Here is a 15286-nt window from a genome sequence, read left to right on the forward strand (position 1 = left end):
GACATCCCAAGAATCTCAACTCTTCAATCCAAATAATCCTTTGTTAAGAGCATTACAGTCCAGTCAAATAAATTTCATTCATAAGAGCTGAGATGTTATTGATCAGCAAAGCCTGGGCAGGAATCATCTGAGCCCCAGCCAAGCCCCAGCACTGCACTTTTAGCACTCCAAGAGAGCCAATTATTACTCATGAGTTCATGTTTTCTTCACCTTCCTGTTGAAGGGATTATTTAAGACTTCAAATCACTTAACTGGATTGTTTTGTCCTGTTATGAGTCATCTCCAAATTCCAAGGCCCCATTAGCTTCTCCTTCAGGAGCTGCGAGCAACTCCCCCGATTGCCTGAGCTATAAAACCGTGAGGAAACGGGGCTGTAAAAATCACCCAGGCTCAGACCTCTCCCCCCAGCTGCCTCCTCCAATTCATGTGAAAGTGGAAAGATCTCACACCCCAACACTATTCACAACTCCCCCAAATCCACACTGCACTCAAATCCTTTTTTCTTGTGAACCCAAAGAAAACAAACCAGAAAGAGGAGGGGAGAGAGGCGGCAACAGCATTTAATGCTGTGATCATTTTTTACTCTTTATTTCTGTTTTATTTATTTTGTAAAGCACTTCTTTATACATGAACTTCATTTTTCTCCCCAAAATGAATTAATATGAACCATTTGGGGGTCGAGAGCAAAGAATCATTACAAACACACCTTGCAGGATTGGAATAAATAAATCAAACCATAATAATAAAGAATAAAACTTAATGCACAGGCTGTGACTCCGTGTTTAAAACCACTTTGCTATTTCTGGTGAACAAAGGTTTACTGTTTAAAACTTCACAGTCACAACTGAGGAGCAAAAACAGGATACAGCAAACTGGAGCCTTAAAATAGTGACTATTCTTCCGAGTTGTGCTCTATCGCCGGGCAGGGAGCCAAGCAAAGCTACAACAGGCACCAAACCTGATTTGAGAGCTTTGAAAAACAAACCCCAGCCCGTGGCAGCTCAGCAAGTGCCACCCTCCTTCCCTGCGAGGCTTTCAGCGACAGGGAGGCGTGGATGCTGCTGATAATTCAATATAATGCAGAGGACAGGGCTCCTACTTGAAGCTCATTTATTATTTGATATCCAGAAGGCAAAGAATTCTCTTGGTTATATTTAGATGTAGCTCGACACTCTCCAAATCTTGTTTATTTCTGTGAGCATTATTAGCTAACAATGTGCTCTTAAAGAAAATATTCCTTCTGAGCAGGCATCTGATGGAGAATGCCAGGAAACAATCGTCCAGCTTCAATAAAAAGTTCCTCAACCATCCCCATTCCTCCTATTGAAATGCCTCAGAAAAGCTGAAATAAAAGCAGAGATGCCCTCATTAAGTAAGATAAAAATAGCTTTTATGTTCCATTTTTTATTTTTAGCTAAAGAATGAAAATTCAGTTATGTAACCCTACAAGTTTCGTAAATTAGGAGCCAAGCAGGGCATGTTTGCACTCTTTGGGGTTCAGGGGCACCTCACTCTGCTCTGAGAGTGGCCAAAAGCTACAGAAAATTGGAGCTGGAAAAATGTGGCATCAGCCAACGCTTCAGGTATCAAAACTATCCAAAACAACATCAGAGTCCAAATTCTTCGAATGCAAAAGGCTCATTCAGCACAATCATCTGCCTGAACCAGAGGCAAATCTAATTACAAGGAGAAGGTCAATCAGACATTTGAATCTGAGCTGGCTGCTGGAAACTTGTGCAATATTTAAGATATTAAATAAATATTAAATAAGATATTCTCTATCCCTCTTGCTGTCAGGAGTAGAATCTACACTGAGACTCTGCAAGGAATAAAAAGGTGAGAAGTCAGGGTATGAAACAATCCCTGCCTTCCCTTCTCCCAGGGAGGATTTTTATTCCTTTAATCCAGCTTACAGATGTTGAAATCCCACTTTGAGGCTCCAGAGCTGGAAAAATCTCCTGCACAGCTTCACAAGCTGCTCCTCCAACAGGTCTGAAGAGGCCCCATCCTGTCACCAACAACTGCTCCTCTGTCTGAGGTGGGAGCTATCACCATCTGCCTGGAAATTCATATATTTTGGGTATCAACTCCAATTCCCTCCCCTCCGAGACCTTGGCCGTCCAAGGAAAATAATATTCACATAAATAGTAATAGCTGGGTACCAAAATTAATTGAAAATTCATCTAACAGAGCTGCAGTGTGCAGTTAACACATCTTACTACTCTGGAGTGATAAGTAACCGTAGTAAAAACACCAGTGAGCAGCCCAGCAGGGAGAGCACAGAGGAGATTTTCCCAATCATCAGGAAAAGTGATAGAACAGGCAGAGGAAGTAAAAGACACTTGGAGAAAATCTGCCTGTGAAGCAGAGACTTTTTAGCCAAGGCTTGTGAAGGGCTGTGGAATTACTGCTGCAGCCTCAAGCTGCAGCACTTCAGCCTCCTCCATTATTTAAGAGCTGTTTTTTGTGGGTGTGTGGTGTTGTTGTCTGATTGCAAAGGATTGTTCTGGTACACGGGGAAGAATTTTCAGCTCCCAAGAAATAATTTGCAAAACAAGACTGTTATCAACACTTGCTTACAACTTTGTATTTTATAAAGTCTCAAGGAGATCAATCCAGAACATCTCCAACTGATGAAGAGGGGCTTTTGCAGTGCTCCCTTGGCTCCACAAGCACTGCTGGAGATCCTCATGGATCCTCATTCCTGGATATCACTTCCAACAGCACGAAATGCAAATCATTTCAAACAAATCAAAGCAGCACTTTAAATATTAACTCCAGGAATATCAGAGATGCTGATAATAAAGACTCACATCCAGCTGCCACCTCAAGCTCACAGAATTCCAGAACGGTTTGGGTTGGAAGGGACATTAAGAATCATCCAAGTGCCACCCCATGGGCAGGGACACTTCCACCATCCCAGGCTGCTCCAACCCTGTCCAACCTGGCCCTGGACACTTCCAGGGATGGGGCATCAAAGCCTTGGGGACCACATTTGCTTAACAAAATGCGAGGAGTTGAGACCAAAAGAAAAAAAGGGAAGCAGCAGCGAGGTCACAGCTGGTCACTGCCGCAAAATGAACCCTGTTCCCAAAAAATCTACCTGATTTTGAATTTGCTGCTTTTCACTCCCTCACTTGAACCCCTCAGCAACAGCTCCTCCAGCACAGCTACAAAAACACTGGGGTAGAACTCCAGCCATCACAACCAGTGATGGTTTTAAACCAGAAAAGTTTATTTTCTTTACTTTTTTTTTTAAGATACAGCCTTACATTTGCTGAAAAGTGCCCTGAAGTCTGCTTGAGTTTCAGATTCTGCATTAGGCACAAAAATATCGATGCCAGTGTGGAACAGAGCATTAGGGAGTGATCGATGCTGTCGGGGCCATTGACCAAACTGTCCTTCCACTGCTCAAGAAAATGTTCCTTTGCAATTACAGATGGATAATGGAGAACACAGATAAATATTTAGCTTTTAAGACATGTTGGTTAAATCCCTATTGATCATTTTTGAGAGGATGCCTATTTTTTGCCAAATTAGTGTTTGATTACCACTACAATGAAAGTGCTCGATAACACTCGATAATTTCACAGAATCACAGAATCCCAGACTGGTTTAGGTTGGAAGGACCTTAAAATCATCAACTTCCACCCCGTGCCATGGGCAGGGACACCTTCCACCATCCCAGGGTGCTCCAAGCCCCTGGCCTTGGATGTTACCAGGGGTGGGAAATCCACAGCTTATCTGAGCAACCCCTGCCAGGGCCTCCCCGCCCTCACTGAGAGGAATTTCTTACAGAAAATTCACACACTTGGATGGAGCAGGAAATCTGAGTTAAAACTCACCCCAAAAAGCCCCAAACCCATGGGTTTGATTTAATCTGGTCCATCCCTGCTGCACCCACACGTGGACTGAACACGGTGCTGGACACAGGAGTGAAAGCTCCCGCTGAAATGTCCCCAACGCTGCTGCCTCAGCAAAGAGTCAGGGCTTTGATATTCCTAAAGTGCAGGAAGTGCTTCCTAACCAAAATCAATGGCATTGATAAATTGATTATAAAGTGGAGAACAAACTGTTAGTGAGAGGAGCAGGGGGGTTGATGGATGGCAGATTTAAATCAACCTTGTTTCCGAGATCGTTACAAAAATAAAAACGCAGTTTACGTGATAAAAAAATTAGATAAGAACTAATCTGATTACAAAACCCAAGAACAGGTAAAAATGGTTCCCAAGCCCACGTCCTCACATAACCACAACCACGTTCTGGGCTTTCCAGGCCTGGGGTTTCCCCCTCCTTTTCCTTTGTGCTGAGAGGAACTTTTTTTTTTCCATTCCATCTCCCATATCCTGAAGACAGTTTGCCCTCAGGCCACATTGCTACAAAAATCATTTTTCAATACCAAATATTCTTGAAAACTACTTTGAGGCACAATTCCTGTGGCTCTGTTTTGTGGGGTGATGTTTTACTCACGCAGAGATCCTCGTTCACCCCTGGCCTGCACAGAACTCAGATTAACACAGCACCAACCCCTCCTGTCCCCCGAGGGCTCTGGAACCTTTATAACTTCTGCAGTCACAGCTGGAACTCAAAGACAGCACTACAAATTTCAATTTCTGACTAGAAAACCAAGAGAATCAGTACCCACACCTACCACTTTTCAGTGTAACCACAGGCCCAGCTCCCCTCTGCACAAACATCTCTGCAGCTTGTTCTGAGGAGAAAACCCCAAATCAACCCCAAAGAGCTGGAAGAACCGACTGTACCTCACCTTGAGAAAAAATCCTCTTCCTAAATGAGCACCTTCTATAAATGCAAATTACCACCCAGTGCTGATGCTAAATAAAACTGAAACGCAGCAGCCGGAGCTGAGTCCCACATGTTCACCCTGAGAATTACAACCAAACACCCAAAATGCAGCAGTTGTACAATTCAGCCTCATGTGCTGCCAGATCCTTCCGAGCTCTGCTACATCATTAACACCAAGGGATTTGGCCACTGCACACAGAAAGACTTTGTCCAGCAGCAGCTGGGCTGTGTGGGAGTGATGAGACAATCAGTAAAAAAGTCACTGTCTCCTTAAAAAGCGAAAACAAAAAAAATCCAACAAAACCTGCCTGGGTTTGCCAGAAGAAACCTTCCCCTGCTCACTGAGTGCAGTGAGTTTCCCAGGATGGCACAGCAGAGCCGGCTCCCTGTTTACCTTGGACAGCTCAGGCAGGCTGAGGAAAGCCAAGGGTTGCACAAGAACAGAGATTCTTTGTGCCCTGGCAGGTCACCTCTGCCTCTCACTCTGCTGATCTACAAACATTCTTTCAAAGAATTAAGGGCACTGCTTGCTCACCCAGCCTGTGATGCCACAGCCCGAGGTCACAGCACCTGGAGCATCTCTGGGGGTTTCAAACTCCCTGCTTTAGTTGGGGGTCCTGCTTCATGATGTCAACAAAGTTCACAGGACACAAGGAAACGGCTCCAAGCTTTCCAGGTTGGACATCAGGAGGAACTTCTCCGTGGAAAGGGTGGTCAGGTATTGGAGGGGCTGCCCAGGGAGGTTTGGAGTCCCCAGTCCTGGAGGTATCCAAGGAAGGACTGGACGTGGCACTCGGTGCTCTGGGACAAGGTGGGGATGGGCCACAGGTTGGGCTTGATGGGCTTGGAGGGCTTTTCCAAACCTGGTGATCCTGGGATTCATCAGAGACACCAGTGAGTGATCACAGATGAAGCCTAAATCACTCATTTCTTGGTCTGGAAATGTGCAAACTCAGGGTCCAAACTTTGTATCTGGGAAAGTTAATGGAAAAAAAATACCTTCTAGAGCTTGAAAAATTCACATTTGTGTTTGGAGAGAAACTCACTTTTAACCTGAGCTGCCAGCTGGAAGCATCAATCTCTGTGCTAGGAGGGCTCAGTCCTGATTTTGATGCATTTCTTTAATATCCCTCAGACATTCAAAACCACTCTTACGTCATTAGGAATTTCTTTTGTATCACATCATTTAATAAAAACCTGCTGAAGACATCAGGAACCATTGCAGCTTTGTATCATCATCATCATCATTAGCATTTCTCATTTTTAAAAGCAGATTAGCATTCCTGATTTAACTAGGCTTTTAAATACTGTTTTGCATATTATCTACATCCAACGCTGAGCTGGGGATGTACAGAGACATTCTGATCTCTTCCACAGCCAACAGGAACCAGAAAACCACTGAGTGTCTCATTTTGAAGTACAAATTTTGTGGCAGGGGGATGTGTGTGGGTCTTACACACACACCATCACAAACTACGGGGTTTTATTTTATTTCTATTTCATTCTACTTCTGTCAAATCTATGCCATTACGACATATTCCACTTGACAAAACCAAACTTCAGCAGGATTTTGTATTAAAATAACCCAGGTTTAAAATACAAACACCGTGTTTTTACTTCACATGGTTTTCAGGAACTCACAAAAGCCACAGAGAACTTTGGATAACACCTAAAAATACACAAGCAAAGGGTGATGAAATTTTGCATAATGTTTCCAAACATCACCATTAAGCTGGGTTTAATTCCCTGGGTGTCGGGGTTGAGCAGGTGGGGCTGGGAGACAGCACCCACTGGCAGGTTTTTGGAGTTTGGGAGGGTCTTTTATTTTCCAAGGTAAGACTTCAAGGCCCATCAGAGGGAGCTCAAACACAGTTCTGGCTGAAAGCCCACAAAATTAAGTGACTTCAGGTGAATATTAAAAAAAAAAAAAAAAAAAAAAAAAAAAGCAATCCTGGAAACCTGAGAAAATCTCCAAGTGAACAAGAACCACCCTTAAAATGCAGGTCACAAATTGTCTTTAAAGATCTTACATTTTTCTGCATTTCAAGAGTCACATATTGAAAGGCTCAGCACTATCTGCGTTAGCTGCACGTTAATTTTTTGGTTAATTACAATTTGAAAGGGCAGCAACAGCCTTGGATGAGTAAATAGATGCATCAAAGCATCCCTGGGCTGAGTTACACCAGAAATTGAGACAAGCCCTGGTAAACAACCCCAGAAATCAGTGCAGTCCTGAAATTCCAAACCTCACAGAAAAAAAAGAAAGGAGCAGAGCCACAAACAAAAAACAGGAGTCAATGTCACAGAGGAAAAAAAACAACTCCCCCTCTCCTCTTCTCACCCACTTTGTTACTATGGGACTGGCAGAAAGCTCTGGATTATAAACACCAAGGTCCCACTCACAAGACAATTAAGCAGCTCCAGAGCTTCCATCGACCACCCACCTCCGCTCTGCGCAAGGTCTGCGCCTCCCAGCAGAGCTGAAATGCCAAAAATCCACTGTGCCAGCTGAAAAACAGGACTCTGCTGCTCCACACAACAGGGAAACCCTTTGGAAAACAAAGTTTACTCTTCCTCAAATGAATTTTTTTGTATTTTCTGAGGGCAGTAAAGGAGGGGTTGATATCACACTCTGGTGAGAAAGATGGATCAGAACTTAAAAATCCCACACGGATCCAAGAGCATAAATAGGTGGGAGATGACCAAGACAGAAAGGAAGCTCAGAGGAGGAACAGTGAATTTCTGCCTCTGCTCTGACCAGTAACCAACAATAAAGCAGACAAGATGGTAAACATTGCAAAAAGACAATTACTAATAATGAAAAGGCAACAGAAAATTTGGGCTGCTTCCACCAACTGAGTAAGGCGTTTTCAAACTGACAGCAACGTGCTGCTTGCCAAATGAAAATGAGAGCAAACAGCAAAGTTGTGCTTAACCCCTTTTTGCTTTTATGCTGCATTTTAAACCCAGATGAAATCATGGAATTTGAAAGAAAAAGTGTACAAAGGAGACATTTTACTCAGCTCTCTGGTCAGTGTTTCCATCACTTCAGTACCCAGAATGCTCAGAAAAGTTATTCATCTTGGGTTCTTTCCTCAAAACCAGGTTCTTGAAAGTGTGATGGGTTTCCAAGTGCAAAACCCAGGTTAGGAACGCTCGGATTTGGGAGAAACTGAAATGGGATTGAGGAGAAATGAATCTGGATTCTGACTTCTCTTGCAGAAGGTGAGAGCTAAACGTGTGAGCTAATTGAAGGACAACCTGTAACTGCAGATTCCAAGAACTCCCTCAGGAACACCCAGCTCTGGAGCGGCAGCAAGGACTGACCACTGAAGGCAAAATCCCAGGATACTGAGCCACACAGGTGTGAGAAACAAAATTATTCCAGTGACCACAAACACCTCCAAATTCTCCTCACTGTGGTCCCGACCAACTCCAGCAGGAACATCCAACATCCAGGTGAGCATGAGCAGAGCTCCAGCCTCACACCTTCCCAGGCAGGTGCCTTTCCTTTACATCCAACCAGCAGCACCAATTCAAAACAAATATTTACCCTCTCCTGACACGGAGGAATAAAAGGAAACCTTTTACTGCAAATCCAACTGTGTGTTCTGTTGTTCCTGCAAAGCTTCAGCCGCAAACAGGCTCGTAAATTTTCTTGAAACAGTTAAAAACAAAACACTGACACAAGCAGGTGAGACAAGAACAGAACAGAACAGCTTTGACATCCCTGAATCTGGACCAGAAAAGGCATCTCGTGCCCGGAAAGCGCATTCGTTATGCCGGGAATTTCTGCTGATGGGCTTTGCAGAGACACCACCAGCCAAGGGAGGCTTTGGAAGTGCAGCAATTTGCACCTACGACAACTGGAGTGTAACGGGAACAACACCAGCGACAGGGAGTCCGGCAGCTCCCGCCCGTGGGTGCTCCGTGCCCACACTCGGAGCACAGGGGGGATGCTCCGGGGGCTTCTGAGGGACCCCAACCGGGGTTTGCCCCGGGCTGAGGAACCAGGAGCCCACCGCAGACTCCAGTGAAGGAACCGCGACACCTGCTCAGAGCTGCGACCCAACCTCAGCTCCCGGCCTGTGCCGGGATGAGGAGCTGGAGAACCCTCCAGGCGAGGCTGAAGGAACCGGGATTCCCCTCAGACCCGGGACTGTCCCGGGATGAGGAGCTGGGGAACCCTCAGATCGGGGGAATGGAACCAGGACCCCCTCAGACCCCAGTGAAGGAACTGAGATCCCTTCAGAGCCGGGGCCTGTCCAGAGATGATGGAACCGGGATCCCCCCTCAGACCTGGGCCTGTCCCGGGGTGATGCAATTGGGATCTCCCCTCAGACACCGGCAAAGCATCCGGGATCCCCCTCCGACCTGGGGCCGGTCCCGGTGTGACGAACCGGGACCCTCCTCGGCCCCCTCGCAGGGAACACGGGGGTGCCCCCGCCGCAGCCCAGCCCAGCGCAGCCCCCTCCCCGCCGGGCCCGCTACGGCCGTGCGGTGATGCCGCTGCCCCGACCCTCCGGCGGGGGGGACCGGGACCTCCCCCCGCGACAGGTGTCGGTCACCGGAGGATGCTGCGGGCCCGGTGGGCCCCGGTGGGCGGCGCGGGCCGGGCCCGGTGGCGCGAAACCGGGGGTGGGGGTGAACGGGGGCCGTGAGGGGGGGGCTGAGGGGGACCTCCCCCCCTCCCCGCGGGCGCCGCCCGCCCCCGCCAGGGGGCGCTGCCCGCCCCGCCCGCCGCGCGCCGCCGCTGCCCCCGGCCCGAGGGGCTCCGCGGGGGGGGGCGCCGCCCCTCACACCCCCCCCCCCCCCGCCCGCCTCAGCCGGGGGCGGCGGCGCCGAGTCTCACCCGGTGCGCGCGGGTCAGGCTCAGGTCCTTCATGACCTCCTCGAAGGCCGCCGTCTCCTCCGCCTGCTTCTGGTTGTGCAGCGCGATCTTCTCGCTGAATTTCCGCGGGTTGTTCGAGGCCGCCATCTTCCCCCGTCCGCATCCCCCTCCCCGCGGCCGAGGGGGGGGCGACGCGCATGCGCCGGCCCAGGGAGGGGGGGGGGGGTGGCCTCAAGGCGCCTGCGCGGCGGCGGCGGGGGGGCGGGAGGGGGCGGTGAGGGGGCGGAGGTTGCGCATGCGCGGGGCCGGGCGCGCGCGGGAGGGACGGCGAGGGCGCGCGCGCGTGCGCGGGGCCGGGGCTTCCCCAGGGGCGGGGGCGCGCGGGGCCCGGGCCCGGTCACTGTCCCCGTCCTCATGCCCGTCCCTGTCCCCAAACCGGCCTCTGCCCCGGTCCCTGTCCGCAAACCTGCCTCTGCCCCGCTCCCCATTCCTGTCCCCCATCCCTGTCTCTGCCACCGGTCCGGTCCCGGTCCCGGTCCCTGTTCCCATCTCTGTCTCCATCCCTGTCCCGTTCCCTCCGTGGTGGCTGCTCAGTCTCCTGCTGAAAAATCGACTTTATTGATGCTCCCTCTTCACTGAAATGACAGAAATTCAGGAGGTCCCGACTTTGTCGATCAGGATTTCATGCAAAAATCACCTGTAATTGCAGAGAAACCACCCTGACTTCTCCTGCACGCCTCGATTTATTTCTTTTTAATACCTTCAGCAGGAAAATCGGGCTTTGGACTCGTAGGTGGCCGTCTGTCCTGAGGGATGGACACAGCAGAGCTTGGAATCGCACTGGGATGTGAACCAGGGGAGGGTCACAGGACCGTGGATGCTGCTCCATCAAGGGCCAGGAATAATTAACAATTCTCCCAGATAATGAGAACGGGCTTGGGAAACAGAGTCCTGCCTTTTCAGTGAAACGGGATCTTCAAAGCACAACAGGACCTCCTGGGATTTTATCGCATCCTCGGGGGTCTTCCTGCCGAGTTGTCAGCTCCTGCTGTTGTCACCGGGTTGTCCCTTGTCCCCTGCTGTGCCACACGGGTCCCTGTGCCCTTGGTCAGGCGGGCTTGGTGCCAATTCACAGCCTCTGGCAGAGGGGCATCACGACTCGAGAAACCCACCCAGGTGAAGAGAAAGGTTGAGCCTGAGGACTAATTAACATGAGAAGAGAGAGAATCGATGAACCAGGGGGAGGGAGAACATTAATTGATAAAGAATCAGGTAACCTGTAGCCAAGGAGCTGCGATTTCTTTGTTTGCTAAGAGTTACTTGTAGTGTGAGGGTTTGAAACTCCTCGGGCTTGATGTGTGGGGAACCCCTGTCCTGCAGCCTGTGCAGAATAAACTCTGCCTAAACTGTCACCAGTGGGGTGCCCAGTGTCACCCCACTGAGCAGGCCCCAGTCCAGTCACTTCATCCCTCATTTCTCAGCACGTCTCCCCCCCGTCACAATTATCCCACTGATGGACGGATAAACCCTCATTCCAGGCTCAGGCTTAGCCACAAAGTCACGTCCTACCCTAAATGCTGGCTGCCAGCTTGCACTTAAAGTTTACAGCATGGGCTGAGATACCATCTCAGCAAGGCTCATCCAGGCCCTGGCAGGATCAGCCCTTCCTCCCTCAGTCCTGGCAGATGTTTCTCCAATCCCTTCTTGCCTTTTCCACCAGGAATAAACACCATTTTCCCTAAAATCCCCTTTGGCTGTGTACACGAACAGCACATGACCTGCAAAATTGGCCTGCCATGCTAAAAGCACATAAATCATAAAGATTTAACAGGGAGATACTGATTATCCACATTGTTTTTGCTCGAGGAGCGAGACAATGATAAATAATTGGTGGAGTTGTCCTGGATTTCATCCCGAAGGTGGTGATATCAAACATCTCCAGCCCCAGCTGCCACTCTGCCTCTCCTACAGCACCACGAGATGAAGTGCCTGAGATGGAACTTGATAAATTCTCCCCTTTTGGATCTCCTGAGATGGGAGTGAAATCTCCACTCCTGGTTCGCAGGGAAGGAATGCAGATGGCCAGGGAGGCAAGGGGAGGGGGCTGCAGCTTCCTCCCTTAAAAAAACTCCCTTAATTCTTATTGTTTCCCGGTGCAGCTTTATCAGATCGAATTCCAGTGTGAACCTGGACCCCTCTTCCCGAAATCCCCCCGTTTTACCCGGCTTTGCAGCACAAACTTCTCCCAAACACCACATTCGTGCTGGGATGTCTCAGGCACTCAGAACTCCAGGTTTTGGGGTGGGTCTGGCAGACGATGCAAGTCCGGCTGAGGGCAGGGAGAGGCTTCGGTGTGTGCCCGGCTTCCTCCTCTCCCGCAGGGAATTGTGCCCTTCCTTGGGCAGAGCGATGAGCTCCTGCCCCGAGCGTTGTTTCTGTCTCCTGCCTCACCTCGAGCACATCTGGGGCCACTGGAGAGCGGCTCCATCCCAGCAGAAAGCCCCGCTGGGCTCCCCCGAGGCGGCGGCTCCGGCTCCTCCAGACGTGTTTGGGAGGAGATTCTGGTAACTGAGACTCCGGAGCAAACAAAGAACCACCGGGGGCCGGGGCTGCTGTGGCCACAGCTGCCAAAAAACCTCCTCCCCGAGCAACCTGCGGCCTCGCGGAGCAGATGCGCTGCAGGGAGGAGCTGCTGTTTGCTTTTCGCTGGGTTTTATCCGTCGCAATCGCTCTGGCAGACAAAATCCAGCTCCTTCCACGCTCTCCCTCAGAGCTTTCCCAGGAAGGTGTGAGGCTGAGGGACTCGCACAACGCCAGGGCAGCACACGAGGTTGTGCTGTGATCCACAAATGAGCTGACATCTTTTTTCTTTTTTTTTTTTTTTGCCTGCAGACACAAAGATTTTGATCTTTCACACTTCCTACTTAATGTTCCTGTTGACATTCCCATTATCCTCAGAGAAGAATATCCTCAGAGTCCCCAGTTATTTTGAACCGGGCTCCAAACCGTGCTTGGAGTAGGAAAACATTCTCTTGTTTCACTTGGAACTGGTGAAAATTTCTTTAATTTAAGATGTCCTTGTTTCCAGAGGGCAAATAAAAGCACCTGAACCACTCTCCCCTCCAACAAATCCACTCACACAGAAGGTTGGCTCGGCTCCCTGTACCAATATTCCCTTGTCACTCTTCCAGTTTCGCTCCTTTACCATTCCCTGTAAATTCTAAAATTACGGAAAGCCAAGCAAACAGCGACTGCTGGGAGAAATTAATTCTCATTTCCACACCTCGGGTCTTTTTGCTGCTCCGAGAGGCTTTGGCAGCCAGGCCGAGGGTTCTGTTACTGGTCCCTTTTCCCAGAATCGGGGCTCAGCTCGGCGCCACACGGAATGCAGGGAGCATTCCCGGGATGCTGAGGTGATGTGGGGAGCTGGGAAAGCAGCGGCCACTCCGTGCCTTCCCAAAGGGATGGGAGGCAGAGAATTCCATGTGAGAATTGCCAGAGTCACAGTGAGGCATCAGTGAGGATGTACCTGGCACTCCAGGAAGAGAAGGAGCCGCAGGAAGGATGGAAAGAGACAATTTCCAAGGGCCTGGAGGGACAGGACACAGGGAATGGCTTCCCACTGCCACAGGGCAGGGATGGATGGGAGATTGGGATGGAATTCTTGGCTGTGAGGGTGGGCAGGCCCTGGCACAGGGTGCCCAGAGCAGCTGTGGCTGCCCCTGGATCCCTGGCAGTGTCCAAGGCCAGGTTGGACCAGGCTTGGAGCTGCCTGGGATCATGGAAGGTGTCCCTGCCCATGGCAGGATGAACTTTAAGGTCCTCCTTCCATCCCAAACCATTCCACGGTCCTGTGACCCTCCCCTGGTTCACATCCCAGTGCGATTCCAAGCTCTGCTGTGTCCATCCCTCAGGACAGACGGCCACCTACGAGCCCAAAGCCCGAGTTTCCTGCTGAAGGTATTAAAAAGAAATAAATCGAGGCGTGCAGGAGAAGTCAGGGTGGTTTCTCTGCAATTACAGGTGATTCTTGCATGAAATCCTGATCGACAAAGTCGGGACCTCCTGAATTTCTGTCATCTCAGTGAAGAGGGAGCATCAATAAAGTCGATTTTTCAGCAGGAGACTGAGCAGCCACCACAGAATTCCCGGGTTTGTGGCTCCTGGGAGCTGCTCCCTTTGCCCAGGGACACCTTCCACTATCCCAGGCTGCTCCAAGCCCCACCCGACCTTTGGACACTTCCAGGGATGGGGCAGCCACAGCTTCTCTGGGAATTCCATTCCAGGGCCTCCTCACCCCCACAGAGAGGGATTTCTTCCCAAAATCCCATCTAAACCTCCTGTGAGTACCCCAGGAGCTGCAGCACCCAGGGCTGACACACGGAAGGCACCTCTGCCCATCCAGGGGTTAATCCTGCCCCTTTTCCACGGGGAAAACTCCTGATTTTCTCCCTAAGGAACACGGATCCCAGACTTTTGGCAGCCTCCCTTCACGTGCAAACCCCAAATCCTGCAAAAGGAACAGTCCAGACACGCTACCTGCACCCCGGGGCAAAACCTCTCCTTTCCAAACCTCCGTGAAATTCAAACATTCCTGCTAAATCCAGCTGTAAACCCCTGTCCTGAAGGCACTGACGCTGAATGCCGGCATTGGTCCTGCCGGGGAGTCACTCTGCATCCTGAGGAGGATCACACACGTTCAAACACGACCCCAGACCAGGCAGGGGGAAAAAAAGCACTTTGCATTTAAAGCTAAATAATTGCCAGCTCTGTCAGCAGGCCCAGGTGAGCAGCCTGATTACAAACTTCGCTTAACCACATGGAAAAGACTTTTTAGGGCTATTTTCAAAGCGCCCAGGACCCGGATGGTAGACATCGAAAATATTAAATATGTTAAAGGATCCATTCTGCTTTAGGTGCTCCTGATGTGGTGCAACCCCAGGGACTTCAAAGGCCTCGCTCCAGCTGGGCTGAGGGGCAGCCAGCAGCAGGCTGGGCTGGTGGCCTGCACAAACAACCCCCCAAAAAAAAGAGATTTTCATTTCTCAAGAAGCCCTATAAACCGGTTCTAGCTAATTGCAGGGGTCTGGGTGTGAAACAGCAACTGCAAAGCCTCAGGGACCCAGCCAAGAACCTTTGATTTCTCTCTCCAACTTCTAAAACCTTCTGAAAACTTTTGCCTCGGCAGCTTTTCTGCTTTCAGAGGATTCCAGAGTGGTTCAGGTTGGATAATTGGGGGACACCTTCCACTATCCCAGGTTGCTCCAAGCCCCCTCCAGCCTGGCCTTGGACACTGCCAGGGATGGGAACTGTCGCCCTCCTCTTTTCCTCACCCTTTTCCTGACTATCTGAGGCTGATTTGGGGTGGCACAGCTCAGCCAGCAGCTGTTTCCCAGCAGAAAAGCCCATTTTGTGTTCATTTTCTGGAACCCTCAGTGTTGGAGCAGTCGGAATCGTACCTGCCCCACAAACAAAGGCTGAAACTTCTCCCTCGAGCTGAGATGTTAAACGGAGAAGTGCCAAACGCCTGTTCCTGGAGCTCAGAGAGGAGCTGGGAACGAGAAACAAAAGTTCTGGAGGCTGTGGGATGCTGCTGTGCCCACTCACCATTAACATGCAGAGCGGAATCGGAGCTGTCTCTGCACAGAA

At 50.1% G+C, this 15286-nt stretch overlaps 1 protein-coding gene across 6 annotated transcripts in view; it reads right to left on the bottom strand.

The window, feature by feature from the left end:
* The window catches only part of CRTC1 (CREB regulated transcription coactivator 1), a 43705-nt gene extending 33858 nt beyond the window's left edge, over window positions 1–9847 (bottom strand). For 4 of the 6 annotated variants that reach the window (XM_032092462.1, XM_032092459.1, XM_032092463.1 and 1 more), the window contains exon 1: window positions 9659–9846. In XM_032092462.1, coding sequence (XP_031948353.1) covers window positions 9659–9784 — 126 coding nt within the window. In that variant the 5' untranslated portion in view covers window positions 9785–9846. Of the gene's footprint in view, window positions 1–9658 lie in introns of all 6 variants that reach the window. The other 2 variants (XM_032092460.1, XM_032092458.1) reach the window with 1 other exon arrangement.
* Between the last annotated feature and the right edge of the window lie 5439 nt (window positions 9848–15286).

The sequence above is a fragment of the Corvus moneduloides genome, chromosome 28 (assembly GCF_009650955.1).
Source record: "Corvus moneduloides isolate bCorMon1 chromosome 28, bCorMon1.pri, whole genome shotgun sequence".
NCBI lineage: Eukaryota > Metazoa > Chordata > Aves > Passeriformes > Corvidae > Corvus > Corvus moneduloides.